At 43.6% G+C, this 17,323-nt stretch overlaps 1 protein-coding gene across 37 annotated transcripts in view; it reads left to right on the top strand.

Annotated features, from left to right (window-relative positions):
* LRRFIP1 (LRR binding FLII interacting protein 1) overlaps window positions 1-17,323 on the top strand; it is a 112,834-nt gene that overhangs the window by 30,912 nt on the left and 64,599 nt on the right. For 29 of the 37 annotated variants that reach the window (XM_064660413.1, XM_064660412.1, XM_064660414.1 and 26 more), the window contains exon 2: window positions 16,904-16,990. In XM_064660413.1, coding sequence (XP_064516483.1) covers window positions 16,904-16,990 — 87 coding nt within the window. Of the gene's footprint in view, window positions 1-9,614; window positions 10,000-16,903; window positions 16,991-17,323 lie in introns of those variants that run through there. The other 8 variants (XM_064660411.1, XM_064660387.1, XM_064660391.1 and 5 more) reach the window with 8 other exon arrangements.

The raw sequence follows: 17,323 nt of genomic DNA, 5'->3' as shown, positions 1-17,323 counted from the left end.
TACTGGCTGTGCTATTAGTATTTAGTATGATTTACTTTTTTGTCAAAGCAGAGAGAAGCCTGTATCAGCTGTAGCAAACTTGGCAAGCAAGTGCCTGCTGTACTGGCAACATTAAGGTCTCTTACCTCTCCTCTCCTGTAGTCAGCGCTTCTGAGTTGCACTCCATGGGCTGGTGCCCTTGTGTGCAGAGAGCTGCTCTGTTATGCAAGTTGCTATTGAAAATTAAATTCCAAGAAAGAGCTTTGTTTGCCTCCCGTGTGCTGTCCTGTATATTCAATAAATGCAAATGCTGTAGGTGGGGGAAAAATTTTTTTTCTTGTACTTTCTCCTGTCATACAATCTCTATATGTAGTGTGTTGTGTCTTAAGATTTCAGAATACTGCTTGTGTTTTTTTCTTCAAGAGGGACATATAATCTCTGTTCTCTGGACAAGAAACTGAAATGCAGTGGAATTCTGAATTGCTCCTAATTGATGGCAAAGACCTGTGCAAGTTCACTGACTAGTTCTTGGCATGAAACTCTTCAGAAATTTCCCACTGAAGCTTAAAAGACAAATAGTTCTGACCTATTACAAAATGGGAAGGGCCCACATCAGTGTGACACTGAAACAACGGCAGTTCACATGATCTAATTTCCAGTCTCAGACAATTTCAGAATAATGATATGATTTGTCTCAGCATTGGAAACTGTTCAGTTTCTATCACTTAACCCGTGTTGAACTGTTTCTGTCCAGGAACTGGAATATGGGTATTAAATCTTGGTCCCCTAGACTTTGGGGAGTATTCAGTGGGTGACCTGAAGCTTCTCATCTTCATTTCACTTGGTCTTAAAAGAATATATCAAACAGAAATTTGCCTGCATGCAAAGTCCATGCCTCTGTGGAGACCCAGTGGTGTTGGTGGACTCAATCCTCTGTAAATGTATTTGTTCTTACCGTGATGCAAGTGGGCTTTTGGTTGATTTTTTTTTTTTTTTTTAAGGTGATTAAACCAGAAAGCAGGTGGACTTGGTTGTGAGAAACCAAAAAGAATTTAATCTTATATTTATGCCCTTTCTTAATGCTTTATATCACTTCTTGTCACAGAGTGGGTAATCCCTGGAACAGTGTCAGTAACCTTTACTTCAGCATATGTGGTTTCTTTTCTCTGGACTAGTAGTGTGGCCATTGTTTTAAGCACTTGCTGGGGGGTTGTATCTACATTTTAATGTGCTGTAAATGCAGAGCTGTGTTCCATATTTGCTAGCTCTTATTCAGATGAAATTTGCAGTTCAATGGGGACCAGAATGCGATCCCCACAGATTACATTGCTTGTAGTAGTCCCTGAATTTCACTTCTTATTTATACTTCAAATATGTTTACCAGTCAGGAACAAAAATCCCTGTTTATGTCCATGTTCAAAAAGATGTTGGCTTTTGCTCAGCCCTGGAGCCCTCCCCAGCTTCCTGCATTTCTTTATGCTGTAAAGAAAGGGGATGAAATATTGCAGTTTATTGCAGGCTCCAAGTAGGGTTATTGTGCTTACTTTATGGTCAAGACAAATGTGTTTGCTCTTCAGTAACACATACCAGTGATTGAATTAATTTTTTATGTGTGCAAATTCAGTATGCCCAATACACACATTTTGTAATGAAGAAAGATTTAGAACCTTTTGAGGTGTACATTCCATGGACTAACTTTGGGGTGGATTTTACAGGCTCTTACCTCCCTTAGGTACACCCTGTCCACGTACAACCCTCTTTCTGCCAGATTGCTTTAAGCCCTCTAAAGTCAGCAGTGAACTCTGTGTGACTTTAATTACAGAGGCTGTTCTGCAATCAAAGAGAAATATAGTATTTAAAAAGCACTCTGGAACACAACCATTCTACTTGTGTGTTCTGAGGTTCGGTTCTATTTACATTTTAAATGAGGGAAACAGTCACTGCACAATGCTGCTGATGCCACAGAGGGAAAACTAAAAGGATCAGTGGGGTCACTGTAAAAGAGAAGCTTCTCTTTTTATAAAGAAGTTGGGTAAAACAAGTGGAAGAAACGACTGGATACAGCTTCATGCAAATAACTATTTCACGAGATAACGCTGGGAAGCTTTTTATGCTTTCCTTGTGAAATTCCAGTCCATATTTGCTAATACTGTCAAGTGGGTTTTGTTTATTTTTCTCCTTCTAGGTATGATTTCTGATTCATTTATTGGTATGAGTGATCCAGCTGTTTCCAAAGCCAGTGTCAACTCCCTCAAAACTATTTTACATGAGTAACAGTCTTGATCTAAAATACATGAGTGCAGTATTACATGGGGTGTAGAAAACATGTGGGTTTGCTCTTGGAGGTAACAGCTGTAGAGGAGTATCCAAATTCTTCTCTTGTGGGAGCAACCACTTACTGACTAGAGCTATTTAGAGAGAAAATGCCAATTGAAGAAGTGACCTGAATGTGGTTAGTTGATACTTTGTTGGTCCTCTGACAAATACATCACCTACACAAAATCGGTTGGGGTTTAAAACTGTAACACACTGCTGCAGAGCTGCCTGCCATCACCCTATACTGGACTTGTGCTTTCATCCCTATTTTGCTTTTTCAGAGTACGGAAATGGGACAAAGTATTAATTGCTGAATAGCAGTGGAAGTGGTGCACCCTGTGTATACAATGAGCTTCACATTCTCCAGGCTCTGGAGCTACTTATGAAAATATCTTTTTTATAAGATTCTACAGAACTGATTTACTGTAGAATTTTGTGATTTTCTTCCTAATCTTGTCCTGAAGCTGCTTTGAGGTCTCTAGAGCTTTCTCATGGAGAGGGTTTGTTTGAATTGAAGAACATGCTTGGAGCATTTTTCCTTTCCCTCCTACCATGAGTCCAGTGCATCTGAAAGTGGAATCCAGTTTGCAGCTAAGCCAGTGGCAGCTAAATCAGTGCCTTACTATTCAGGGGAACCCAGCACTGCAGCAGGTACCACACCAGTGCAAGCCACTGAAGAAGCTGTCAACAAGAGGGCGTGTGAGAATGTACGTGACCGAGTAGCAGAGGGAAAGAGACTGTATAACCTTCCTGAAGAGTCAGTAAATTTTACAGGTGTCACTTTTAAACCCCAAGGGGAGGGGAAAAGAAAAACCAGAACCAACCAACCAAAAAAAACAAAACAAAAAAACCCTAACAAAAACATTTACTAAGACAATAAATGCCTCTAAAACACTGCGAAGATCTATGGAAATGATTACAGGATACTTCAGTTTTAAGAGGTGCTTTGAGATCAATGCCTTGTGTCAGGATTTACTTTGGTAATCCATGCAAGCTCATGATGGAGCTCAGTTATTGTTTAGACTGTATTTTTAGCAGCAGGCCCTTGTGACTCCATGGCAATATAATTTATGAGGTAGGACGCAACTCCTTAATTGTCTCTTACATTGTAGAGCTGTACATGCTGTTCACTGCAGAATAAACATTCTCCTCCTTTATGGGGAAAAAAAGGTCTGTGTCAACAAGACTTTCCAGCCTCTGGTCACATGCTTAAATTAGATCTCTGAGATGGGTTTCCTCTCAAACGCATGAGCAAACATTTCTCCAAAGTGGACAGTGTTCGTGTATAAATTCCTCATTAATCGTGGGTGTCTCTCCCTCCTCCCCTTCCCAATTTTTGGCTTAAACTGTTAAGCAAGAGGACCAAGAATGCTGACCCCTTAAACACAGATAACTCGCAACAGCACTATCAGCATGTCAGAGGGGAGCCTGTTCCAACTCCCTGCTCCTGATGCTTGGGAATTAATGGAAAGAGAAAAACAGAGCTCTGGTATTCTGAGAAACTTTAAAAAACAAAACCAGAAATCACTCTTGGAATGCCCTTGCAAGAAAAGCTTTCTCTGAAAAAAATTATCATTTAATCTCCCACCAAATTCATTCCTGTGGGATTGCAGGGTGTGAGTGAGTCCAACTCAGAAAAATATGTTTATGTTGCAGTTAAGGTGGTCATGGGAAACACCACAACAGTTCTTTTGGTCAGGTTTCCTTTGTAGCTGTCCTTATTATCCCCTTTGTATGGGGAAACTGGACACTTCTTAAAGGGAAATGTCAATTTTTTGCTAAGATGTTTGATAATGAGATTCTTCAGTGTTTGCAGAGGATCTTAAGGTAAAGATGTGATCACTGTAAATTTAAGATGCCATACTAGTTAATGTGCTCTCATGTATACAGTCAAATATTTGGGTTGAAACTGTAATGATGTTTAGCTGCAAGACTTTTTGAACTTGATTTTTACTGTGAATTGGATGTTGATTGCCTTTTTGCATGTTGAGTTGGAGAGCTTGGTGAGTTAACCATGGCACTCCCAGAGTTTTCAAATGCTCCATGCGTTTCCCCCACTTAATGTCCCTGATGAGGTAGGACTGAAGTACACAGAACCTCAGTCCTTCTGTGTGGTATTTTTTGGAATTACTATTGGTTTTCCAAATTACAGAATTTACAGTTGTGGTGGAAGTGGTTAATGCAGCTTCCAGCTCTGTAAAGCTGATTAGTTTGGAGGTAGAGCCTGGAAGATAGCAAAGCCTCATGTTGTGGATACCCCAGCAGAGAAGCCCTTTTCTACAAGTAAAGGCTCTTACTGGATCACTTCTGTGTTTGGGTTTTTTTATACAGATGTCTGTATACTCAGGTTCTGTGAGATGTTCCCAACCAAAACTCTTTTTTTTTTTTTCTCTGATTTTTTTTTTCCCATTTATTAAGCAAAGGAATGGAAAACCTTAAGGCTAGGACAGGAATTTTTATTGGCTTGTGGGAACTATTCCTGAATCTCTCTTCTAAAACAAGAAGGTCACGTAGCTTTTCATACACCCACATTTCACATTTCAGAAGCTTTCCAACAGTAGCGAGGCATTAATATATTTGATTTCCAAATGTTCATGAGAGGCATTAATATATTTGATTTCCAAATGTTGATGACAGCATTGCTTTTGAGTTCTGAAGCTGAAGGGATTCCCTGAGCTGACAGACATGCCACGTACAGGCTACCCAAGAGCCTCCCAGTCTCCCCACCAGAGTCCATGTGACTGTGGTGTGGCACTTGCGCCTGGTCCAGCAGTTTCCTTCCTCCTCCTCCCTTCCAGCCTCACTAGAAGATAATCTGTTGATACTGGCAGTGCATTTTGGTGCTGAAAACCGGACATTGTTTTCCTAAGAAGCACTTAGTTGTGTTTACTCGAGTTCATTGCCTTGGTTACAGGTTACAAGGAGGTTTTGTTAACTTCGCCAGCTGAGCTGCAAAGGTGCCAGGATGCCCATAGCAGGCAGGGATGATGAAGTGAGATGCATATGTCATTTTTCCTGTCTGCATGACTCCAGATGGGTGTTACTCCATAGATTTTTATAGACTTTCTCGAACCTTAGAAGAATTTTGAACCTTATTTTAAAAAAAAAAGCTAGAGTAACCAAATATTTCTTCTAATATAAAGTATTTTTCAGCTTTTTTTCTCTCCACAAAATGAGGCTTGCTTTGTCTGTTTCCACTGTTTGGAAAGGCAGTAGTAAATGTGATATGGAGGGTCATTACCAAAATTCTAAGAATCATTAAATCAGGTAGGTTGGAAAAGACCTTTAAGATTGAATCCACCCAATAATCTAATATTGACAAGTCCACCAAAAGTGATGCTACTTCAAGAGAGTACAGGAAATGCATGACAGAATTTCATTTTTATATCTGTGATATAAGCTCAGTTATGTACATAGGTGATGGATGGTGTTGGGAGGTGGCTGCTATATTGCTTATGAATTAATACTGAGGTGAGCCAGACTGATCTATAGTGCAGTTTCTTTCAGTGTTTAAACCTGTCTGTAAAGGTTTTGCCTACTTTATTCCTACTTGAATCCTGCTTCCATGCCTCATAAACTACCTCTGGCACCCTGAAGACAAAAATAAGCAATTGAGTGTGAGCTGTGCTGGGGGCCAGGCTTCCTTGGAATTTGATGAGTTATTAGTGATAGTAACATACTTGGAGGATGACTGTATGATCTTTCCCTCTTCCTTTTGATGCAGCTCCTCGGTAGCTGCGGTTCTGGAAAACTGTTTTTTTTTAGGATTTAGGCTAGCATTTGTGGAGGAATGCATTATGCTGAGTGCACACATGCATTTTGTGTGTGTGTGTTTGCAAAGGAGAGGTGTGTTCTCCCTGGGGAGATAAGGGTCTGTGTCATCGGAATTGGAGCTGCTGTCTTAAGTGCAGTAAATTTCTTTTTTTTTTTCCTGCTTAGACATACCCAAGATGAACTTGCAGTTATGCCACTAGGTTTCTGAAAATGTCAGCTGACTTTCCCCAACCTCCCCCCCCCCCATCTCATTATCTGTTTTTCTTAGGCTCAGTTTAGCATTTTAGTGCATGTAATGCATATTTCCACAATGAACGTTCTTCCTGCTTAGATATGTCCCGGAATTAATGGCACTCTTCCACTGTCCCATTTCAGAGGGGAAATGCACGGACACAAGAACTGTCTGACAGTGCTGAATAAATAATTATCACGATATTTAGCAGAGCTTCAGAATGCTTTGGCTTTCTTTCTGAATAGGAGGCAGGTATGATGAGATAGGCACAGCATTTTTGAGGGGGTAAAAAAAGAAAAGCTAAGACTAATACCCACTTTCAGCCAATGTCCTCCAGGTGCTGTGAGTGTCCCCTGCACCTCCAGGGCAAGGAATTTAAGAGATCCCTGCTATCAGCTTAACGATGCTAAATACCCCTGGCAAGCAGTCAAGTAAGATGCATCACTGGCTTCCTAGATTGTGGCTCAGCTCCTGTAGTCACAGAACTGTGTCCACTTGCTTTTTATTTAGCTGTGTCTGAAGGATCCAGTGGAGTGTTGAGCACTGTGAGGGTTGAGGAAGAGAAAGTGTGTATGTGGGTGTACAGAGAATTCATGGTGTTGGGGAATTTGTCAGGACCTGGTTGGAATTCTGAGCCTCACTTCACGTAAAATCAATCATAAGATGCTGAAGCATGTGTTCAGAGTGCTGTCAGCTCTGTATTACTGAAAAATAGAAGTTTGCTTGCATTTAAAAGACATCTTGATCCTTCAGTTCCTACCCAGCAGGTCCGTAGCACATTTGTTTGTTTGAGTTTGTCCTGAGGTGTGTACAAAGTGCTTCCTCAAGTAAACCAAATAAAACCAAACATCTTTGCTTGTACATGGACTTGAACGTAAACAGGAAAAGGTGTATGTGGGGTAATTTATGCCTTGTAAAGCCAGTGTATTTTCCAAGTGACAGTACAAAAACTGTACAGATTTGCCAGTGAATGTAGGGGGAGCTTAATTCTCGTTAACCAAGAAAACCAAAACAAATTTTCTATTTTAAGCTAAGATGAAAATATTCATATTTTGTCATGCTCAGTTTTTATGATACTTCAGATTCACACGGTTCACATCACTTTCCTCTGTTAAAACTTCTACATACAAGGCAATATGTATTTTTCCTGAAGAAGTAACTCCAGTGCCTGATCTCTGCTACCTTGAGGTGAGCTGCCGTAGTCCAGAAGTGCCTTCTTTACAGCTGAGCACAAAGCATTGCAGGAATCTCAAAATGAGACTGTTTACTGCACCAAAATGCTGAGCAGTCTCTGCAAATTAGGCATAACTTCTGTTGGACTCGGGGCCGTTCACAAAAGACAGACCTGCTTGGCATGGCAGGGCAGAGCAGAGATGTTGCCAGCACTCGGGAAGCATCTCCAGGCAAGCCAGCCCCCCGGGATAGGAAGCACTGCTGCAGGGCAGGCCAGGGCCTGCCTTCAGGTGCTGCAGGTCTCTGCTGGTCTTTGCTCCTGCTAGTGGAGGATAAGGAAGCACAGCAGACTGAGAACTTTATCAGCCTTAAATAACGGGCTTAGGGCTGAAGGTTATACCACCTGGAAAGGAGAGCGTTTCCTGATGGTGTTACGTTGGCCTGGTTCCTGATTTCAGTGTGAGCCATACCAGGGGATGAAATGAGTGTTTGTTAAATGTAGATTTAAATTACAAATGCTTTACAGAAACATATATTATTTATGTATCTAGTGCTTTCTTTATTTTTATACACCTGCTGAAATGGATTTAAGACAGTTGACACTTATTTTTTAAAGCAAAGTTGGATCCTTTACCTGGTAATGAAGAATAAAATAACTTGTAGACTCAACAGGTGTTTTTGGAGTTTATTGAAAGATATGACTTTGGAGACCTTATTGCACCCTTTCAGTACTTAAAGAAGGCTTATAGGAATGATGGAGACTTTTTACAAGGGCCTGGAATGACAGGACAAGGGGGAGTGGCTTCACACTGTCAGAGGGCTGAGTTAGATTGGGTATAAGGAAGAAATTCTTCCCTGTGAGGGTGGTGAGGCCCTGGCACAGGTTGCCCAGAGAAGCTGTGGCTGCCCCATCCCTGGAAGTGTTCCAGACCAGGCTGGACGGGGCTTGGAGCAACCTGGGCTAGTGGAAGGTGTCCCTTCCCATGGCAGGGGTGTGGAACTGGGTAAGCTTTCAGGTCCCTTCCAACCCAAACCATTCTGTGGTTCTATGACTTACGTAAAACCAGTCTGTTTTACAAGCTGTAAAGCTTCACCTGACTTAATCAGGGTTTCTCTCAGGGCCAGGGTGCAAGTTAGACATCCCTAATCCTTTTTATTTAAGGTGAGCATGTCTGGCCTTTCCAGGGACAGTGGGATATGGCTGGGGTCCAGGGACTGCCAGTGAAACCAGCTGAAGTATTGCCCTCAAATGTAAAATAGTGCCAGCGCTTCCAAATTGGCTAAAACACTGTCAGCAGCATGGGAGCGTGTGCTCTGCCAGCCTGAGGAACCAGAGTCCTTGTACTGGGTTGGCAGCTCATGGAAAAACTGAGCTCAGTTGCTGGGTGGAGCTTTGCAGGGCTCGCCGACCTGTGCCGGCTGAGCGGGGAGGAGAGCGCGGGCTGAGTTGCTAAGGAGCAACCTGTTTTGCTTGCCGGAGAAAATCCGGTGCCAGGAAGAGATGACTCTCCGTGTGCTCTATTGTTGCTGCTGCAGAATGGGAACGGATGAAATGAGCTGTTTAAACTTCGGCAGTTCTCCCTGCCCTGATGGTTTCCTCCCTGACCTCTGGGAGGGGGATAGGTGTGTGTGCTTGGGGTGAAGTCAGAAGGAATCGAGAGGTGGTTTGGACGAAACCGGGTGGAATGAAAAGATGGCACTAATTTCTCTGGAGCCAGGATTTCTGCTCTCACAGTGCTTTGAATTGTTCTTGGGGTATTTTCCCATTTATAAGCTCTCGTGTCCTCTAATCCTTCTGTAGTTTTGGCTCATCCAACTCATCACGAGAGACCTTTTGAAATGCAGGATGTCCTCTTTTGCGACCAGCCACTATTCCTGTTTGTGCTTCTGCAATATGGTCAGACCTCGAATAGATGCTTTTAAAAATTATTATTATTCTTGCTTAGCGTGTAATGCCATTTCTTACAGAATAAAACCAACACCAGCTAATCCAGCGTGGATAGCTTGTTTTAAGATCGGCTCTACACAACCCAACCCACCATACCGATATAATCGCAGCAATTAACAGCAATTAGGCGGTTTATTTCTGCCACGCAAACGCCACTTGGTGTGAATGTATATTTATAAGCATCTGTCCTGCGTGTTATCTGCCAGCGCGCTGGGAGCTGCGCGGATCTGCAGCCTGGAGGGCGGGCGTGCACCGAGTTGTTGGGATGTTCCGGGGGTGTTTATCTTCCCCGGGCACAAAAGGGAGGCGATAAGGCTTGCAGACGCTCCGGAGTCGCTTTCCGTGGTGGGTTCCGTGGTGATTTCGCAGCGATGCCCAGCGGGAGCGGCGGCAGGTGCAGCCCCAGGAGCGCTCGGTGCGGCCCCGGCCGGGCAGCGCAGCCCCCGCTCCCCGCTCCGCCCCCGGGCCGTGCCGGGCGGGTCCCGGGCGGCTCCCGGCGGGGACAGACGGCGGCAGCGGCACAGCGGGAGCCATGGAGGCGGCCGCCGACTGCCTCAGCCCGGCCGCCCAGCAGCAGGTAAGGCCGGGGGTGCGGGGCTCGGGCAGCGGCGCAGCTCCGCGTGGTGCCCGGGGCCGGCCGGCGCTGCGGGTGCCCGGCCCCGCCGGGGCTCGTCCCAGCCTTGCTTTTGAAAATCGCTGACCAAAGCGTGAGCTGCTCGCTGCGCGGTCTGCTCCGGGAGCAGTCGTGCCAGCGGAACCTGTAAAATGTTTTCCAAACGAAGTGTCAGAACAGCCCCGTGTGACCATCAGATGGTGGTGGGAGGGTTGATCATCCCTTGACACGAGCTGGCACTGGGGCTCGCCACTGTCCCTGCATTGAAGGGAGAGGAGCTGTTATGGTGATGGTCTGTCAAGCCAGCGGCGCTGGTACGTGGGTATTAGCAGGGAATCCTTAAGTTTACGTGTAGGCTAAGGTTCATCAACCTGCTGCCTTTTAATAGTAATTTGCATTTAAGAGAAAGGTGAGGAGTAAAGCAGGATGTGGACTGACCGAGCCCTATGTGATTCACAGGCTCATTATCATATGAGTAAGTGGTGCAAAGTGTGTTTGTATTTATAACTCAGATGCAAAATATGTCAGATAATTATGCTCGTTTGACCTCTAAGCATAGAAGTCATTACAGACTGTCTTGTTTCAATGCTAAATAGCACATGATAACTCCCCGTGAGCTCCTGGAACTTGCTGGTTTAGGTCACTTGTTGCTCAAGTAGAGATGGAAAAAACATTGCCATGGGTTAGCACTAGTTCTACCTGGTAGCTATGTTGGTCAGCTATGTTACAGGACTATTGCAAATCAGGTGTTGCTTGTCTAAATAGGCTTTAAATTATGTAGAACTGCAACAAACCTTGTCAGATTTTTGTCTGATAAAATATGACTTGGATAACTAGAATGAACAGTTGTATAATATCTGAGGAAGAGCCTTTGCATGAAGAATACTGGAATGGGACAGCATCCATCATGAAAAGTTATGCTGGCCCCAAAAGTGACTGGCTGGCTGTATCTTAAGCATGTTGGCAAGAAGTTTAAATCAGCCTGAGAATAGTTATTGCAGAAATACATAATAGTGGTTGTATACAGTAAGCAGGTGTAATTTAGTTGGGCAGACTTGTGTTTTAAAGCTTCTCTGGCAGTGGGATCAGAGAGCTTTTCAGAGTGTGGTTTGGTGCTGGCAAACTAACACTTCAGTCCTCCACAAAAAATACGATACTAACTTTGATTACTAGTCTTAGAAACAGGTAATTTTGAGTGCATTGGAATTAAGGGGTGCTTTGTATAGATGGAAAACTCTTACATGTGTAACTCTGTGGCAAGTCAACATAGTCATTTTTCACTCAAAAAAAGCAGCATAACTTCCTGTCTTTGTTGGCTGTTTCTTGGGGCTGCCAGGCGAACAATGAACCCCTGGCCTTTTCAGAAGGGAAAAGCTCTGAGAATGCACACCTTCAGGATGTGTGTCATTGGCCTCTACCTTACCGAGTCACCTAAATAATTCTCTCATCGAAATGATAATGACCGTGCAGCTTCCCCGGCGCTGCGCTTGGGGCAGGAAGCCATCGCTTCCGTAACCATTGTGCACTATAGCCTGGCCACGAGCGCAGCCAGACCTCACCTTGTCTGCAGGAGTGATATTTATAAAGGGGGTGTGAGGGGTAACTCCTCGGCAGTTGCACATCTCATACTCCCACCTCTCCCCGCTGCTGTGCGTGGCAGAAGATGCTTCTCATCTTTTCCAACTGATATCTGGTATCTGGTTTTTTTCAGACGTAGTTGTGCTGAACCAGGTTACAACCTGCTTATTTTTTTCCCGGTTCAGAGCTAAATACACTGAACTCCTTTAAGTCAGGGTAAGGATCTGCTACTGCACAGGACTGGATTTTTGTTTTCAAACCAAAGCGACCCTTAAGCAGGAGTGTCAAGTGCTGGGCAAGCAGACCAGCAAAAGCAACGAGTGTTTTGCGGTTCAACAGTACATTTGTTTCAGGGCTTAGTGGCTATAAGTCATTCTGAGCAACTGCAATAAAAGACAAAAATTCAGTGTGTATATTTGTAGTATTTGAGAAGAGTCACAGAAATTAAGGTGATGATTTTTCAGCTGGTGCACAGTTCCGTGTTCTTCTCAGCAGTGTGGTTGCCATCTCCTCTCATTTTGCCCACGGGGCTTTACGGAAGCCTCTTAGGAGGTGTTTTTTTGTATGACATGCTCAGTAAGGCTGAAGCTGCCAGTTCTTCTTGTCAGATGAGCAGTACCTCATAAAAGGGAAGTTGCAAAAGCTTTGTGATGAGTGCAATTAGGCTTCATATTTTTATTCTTCTGGTTTTGCCAGTGATCTGTCACTTTTGATTGAGGGCTGTATTGCTTGCTGAGTCACTAGTGAATTTTAGATGATTTTAAGATCACTTCCTTGAATCTTAGTGATTTTTAGTTTTTTTTACTTGAATCCCTTAAATAGTTATTTATGCCTTAGGCAACCTAAAGACTTTCGTTTTAGCTTTTGTAGTGTGAATTTCAGAAGTCTGTGTGAATTTTGTGGTGGTTTTATAATGTTCAGCAGCTCTCTTGCAGGCTGTGGTGTCTGTCTCTGCTACTGCCCTTACAGGTAGTGGCTCTGATGAGCACTTGGACTGGATGAAGGCCAAAGTCAGCCAGGCAAAGCCTGTTTTGGTTTGGTCAGCACAGAGAGAGAAATGTAAAGTTAACATTGCTGTTTGCAGGGCGTGCAAGGAATCAAGGTATTTATAGCACAGAGCAGAGTCCAAGAGTTTCAAAGAGTGTGGTTTGACAAACTCGGATGAGTTTCGTCACACCCCTGTGTTTGAGGGAGAGGTCCATAATAAATCTGACACTCTTTTGTCTTAGTCTAAAAGTTGGTGCTTTTATTCTTACAGATCTTAAAGGTTTGCAGATTGGCTGTGAATGAGCAGGTGGGGGTGGCCATGGAGGTTGTGTTTTGGTGGGGTACCTACACCTGTCTGTACCTGAGCTGTGCTTTTGCACAGGAAAACCTGTGTCTAAGAGGTCCTGTTTGCTGCCCACACTTGCTGTAGAATTTGCTGGATGTTAGGATGCTCCCAGACTTTGGTTTGATTTTGATAACGTTGTACACAGTGTGTGGACTCATCCCTGCCCTGATGGATTTACTTCCTCTGAGCTCACAAGTGATGCCAGGTTTGTCACTAATGCCACCAACAGAGTATAGTAATTCCATCCACCAAAGCATGCTAGAAACAGGATTATGAAGGCCACAGGTTGATCATTTAATGACCAGTCTGACTATACCATAAAACATTTCTGTTGAGTTGGAGAACACCTGCAGAACCTCAGATACTGAAGTCTTTCTTTTCTTCTTGCATATTTCTTGTCACTCGTTCTCTCATTTTGCTGTGGACTCAAAAACCCTTTAGGAAAGGATGGCCTGTTTCTTACAAAACCTCCTTTGTCCAGCACAAATGGGTGTTTTGTCAGGAACCACGGTGAGAATTGTGTAACCATCTAAATGGCACCCAGACACCCTTGAGAACATGTTTAAAAATGTAGCAGCCCAGGTCACTTTGTATTTGATGCAGAACACCAGACCTTAAGGCACAGTAGCTTTCTGGCATACAACCTGGGGTTACCAGGGAGCCAAGAGCAGTTCTGACATGATGTATGTGGGGGATTTATTCACTGTGAGGATGGTCAGGCATTGAGACAGGAGCCTGGAGGGGCCGTGGAGCCACCAAACCTGGAGGTTTTCGGGAGCCAACTGGGCAAAGCAACTGATGTGAGTTTGATGCTGACCCTGCTTTGAGCAGGAGGGTGGAGCGGAGACCTCTGGAGGTTCCTTCCAGCCCAAACAATTCTATAAATATTTGTTTTGACATGATAAAAATGAATTGCCTTAAAATATTAGTGTTCAGGGTGGAGTAACAATTTAACTTCTTACAAAGGCGGTACCAGTATGTGCTAACAGCAGATTTTTAACTTAAAGTTCAAGAATCCAGAATACAGTTTGTGTTGTTTGTGTTCAGAGATACTTAATGCTGAAGAGCCATGTGGTCATGGAAAGAAAAAGTTCATAAATAAACAATATGCTTGTTCCAAGACTTAAGCCATTGTTAGTCAAAGGTGCTAAGTGAAAATGTGTTTTTCTTCTTACAAGGTTTGCAGATTGGCTCTGAATTAACAGGTGGAGGACTGCATAGGTGGAATAGAATTAATTAGATATGCCCCATGGATTGGCACTTAAAACTGAAATGCATCCTACTAAATGACAGGTTACATGTGCAGTGTTGCACAAAGTAAAATTAATTTAACTTACTGCAGTTGGTATCAGTAATCAGGGAACTGTGAGCCTCATTCTCAGGGAGGCCTGAGAACAACTGGCTAAATTTTTAATTTTTATTCCTATTTTTCAAGTTGTTTCATTTCATATTATATTGTGCTTCTGTAAAACATATAATTCTGCAACATAGCTAGGTATTGTGCAAATCCTTTTACCCTTATGATATAAGGAAAGCAAGAGGAAATACACATACTTTTCTGTAGTACAACATCTGAGTTTTATGTGAAGGCATCCAATTCTAATGTGAAAGCTCAGCTGGTTATTGAAATTCATGAGGATGAGACCTACAGTAATGTTAACATAAAAATAATCTTGTTTCCGCCTCTTTCTGTCACAGGGGAAGTTTGAGATACACACTCTGTATGTGTTTGGTGTATTTTGCTTATGGAGACTTTGGGGCCCTTTATTTTCCATGAGGGAAAAACAGTTTGCTTGGATGTTATTCTTCACCTATATCAGGTGGGATCTGCAAGTGCTACAGTTTATTTTTAAATAAACAGAAAGGAATCTCCTCACGTTGATATCATACTTGTTTGTAGAGCAGTGGTTTCTTACCTTTAGCATACATCTCGGCGCATGTTTACATAGTGGGTGTCATAAATTCAAACACTGCAGGTGGATCATAACAGTGCCTGGCAGGGATTCCGCCTAGGATTTGCCTAGCAGCAGGGCTGGGGTGGTTTTTGTTCGTTTGTTTGGTTTGGTTTTTTTTTTGACAAACTGCTTCAGGTTGGGAAGTGCTGTTGAAAACACTCCTGGGAATACGTGCCTGCACCCTGGAGCCTGCCATCGCCTGGCTCCATAAGTAACGGATGATGAGAGGGGATGGTTTTGGGTGCAGATGTGGAGATGGGAGTTTCTGTCCATGGCAGAGCCGGTTACCTCAAAATTCAAGCGGTGAACTCGAGGGAGAGCAGCACTCTGTGCAAAACCAGCCTGTCTGTCTTGCCATGAGCTTTTTTTTTTACTCTCCAAGACGGTGGTTTTTTTGTTATTACAAGTAATTTTTCAGACTGAAGTTCACAGAATCACAGGATAGTTGGAGATGGAATGGACCTCTGGAGATCATTCAGTCCAACTCCCCTGCCAAGGCAGTGTCACCTGGAGCACTCAGGAATGTGTCCAGGTGGGTTTGGAATGTATCCAGAGAGGGAGACGCCACGATCTCCCTGGGCAGCCTGTTCCAGTGCTCTGCCACCCTCCATGGAAAGAATTTCATCCTCATGTTAAGGTGGACCTTCCTGTGGTTTAGTTTATGGCTGCTGCTCCTCTTCCTGTTGCTGGGTACACCTGAAAAGAGTCTGGCACCATCCTCTTGACACCCACCTTGGAGATATTTGTATGAGATCACCTCTTGGTCTTCTCTTCTCCAGGTTGAGGTTTTAAGATGTACAGCATCACAGGCTCCTAGTCCTCCCATACACTGCTCGTGCTTGGTTTTCATTAGCTCTTTTCTATTAGTTACAAGTTCCAGCTGACCTACAAGGCAATTTTTTGCTTTCTTTCTGTGTTTTGTTTTGTGTTTTTGAAGGCCCTTTTCCCCAAGCTTGAGTGGTGAATACACTTACAGAAGAGAGAAGAAATTACACCTTCCTTTTTTTCTGGTTTCCCTTCTATTTAGAAGCACTGGTGAAAACATCAGCATTTTGACTTCTCTGTGTGCTTGACCTTGATATTATTGCACTTTTTCCTGTAAATTTGGATGCTGTACTCACAGTGAAAAGTTTCATAAGCAGAGGAGTTGGGTGTAACACCAGGGTGACTGGCTGAGTGATGCCTTTGACTCCTGCTGAGCTATTCTGAATTCCGCTGGGCGAGCTGCTCACAGTTGTATTGTACCAAGCCTGAAATTATTTCGTGTTCTTTTCTGTAAGACCCACTGGCTTTGCCTGGGATTTAAAGCAGAATATTAAAAATGTTACTGCGATATGTAGCATGTTCCAGCACTTCCAACAGGGCTGAAGTGAGGAAGCACTCCCTAAAGGCCTGTTCCTGGCAGAATTCCACTCCAGAGAGGTTGGGACTGGAATACGGAGTTCTGGAGACTTACAGTTGAGTTAGTGCATTTTCTCAGGTTCCCTACCCTGTATCCACTTCAGCCTTAGCTGTGCACAGTCATGCTGAACAGCAGTGTTTACCCAACCCCTGTACCCAGGTATGTGTGCGCAGTGTCAGCCGTGAGGAAGAACGGCACACGATGTGTTTGCTGCCGGTCAAATTAATTCATCAATAAAAAATAATCCAACACCTCAGGGGAGGGAAAAAACCCCCATCCTCAATGAAAAAAGCAAACCCCACCTTTCTTAAGTAAATCTCCCTGTTTCCTTCCCAGCCACACAAACAGTAATTAAAGAGACACAGAGCACTTTTAAACACAAGTGCTAACGAGGGTTGTGCCTACGCGGGGGTGTATTAGCTGAATGTGAAGATAACAAGTTACAGAAGGCAGGGCCATTACTTGCAATAGGGAATTAACTCCTACGGACGTGTTTACAGTCTTGCCGAGTCAAGTCTCCTTATTTCATGCCCTGCTTAACAGGTGTGTTTCACGTTGGATTGTCCAGCTTTCATTTCATTCCCGTGTTCCCGTTTGCAGGCTGAAGCAAGGCTCGCGGCGAAGCGAGCGGCGCGGGCGGAGGCACGGGAGATCCGAATGAAAGAACTGGAGAGACAGCAGAAGGAGGTAAGGCCAAGGCTCTGGGGGGTGTTTGGACTTATAATGCAGGGAAGAAGATGATCAGAGATTCTGGAAGAGAGGGTTAATCTGTATTCTGTGGAAACACGTCTAGTCTGCGTGGAACTAATGTTAATCGTAGAACAGCCTGGAAAAAATATGGATCGTGGCAAGGATTTTTATCTTGGTGAAGCCAGTGTAATTATTCACAGAAAATTCTCGTGGTTAGTAATTATTGTTTAATATTAAACTTCGAAGTGTGCAGCTTCTTTGTGTGTGCATTGGGGGTGGTGGATTCTTATCACTTTGTTAGAAATCTAATGAATATGGAAGATTCCTGGC

The sequence above is a fragment of the Pseudopipra pipra genome, chromosome 7, assembly GCF_036250125.1.
Source record: "Pseudopipra pipra isolate bDixPip1 chromosome 7, bDixPip1.hap1, whole genome shotgun sequence".
NCBI classification, from domain to species: Eukaryota; Metazoa; Chordata; class Aves; order Passeriformes; family Pipridae; genus Pseudopipra; species Pseudopipra pipra.
Note: the sequence above shows the minus strand (reverse complement) of the source record. Positions and strands in the feature narration are given on the sequence as shown.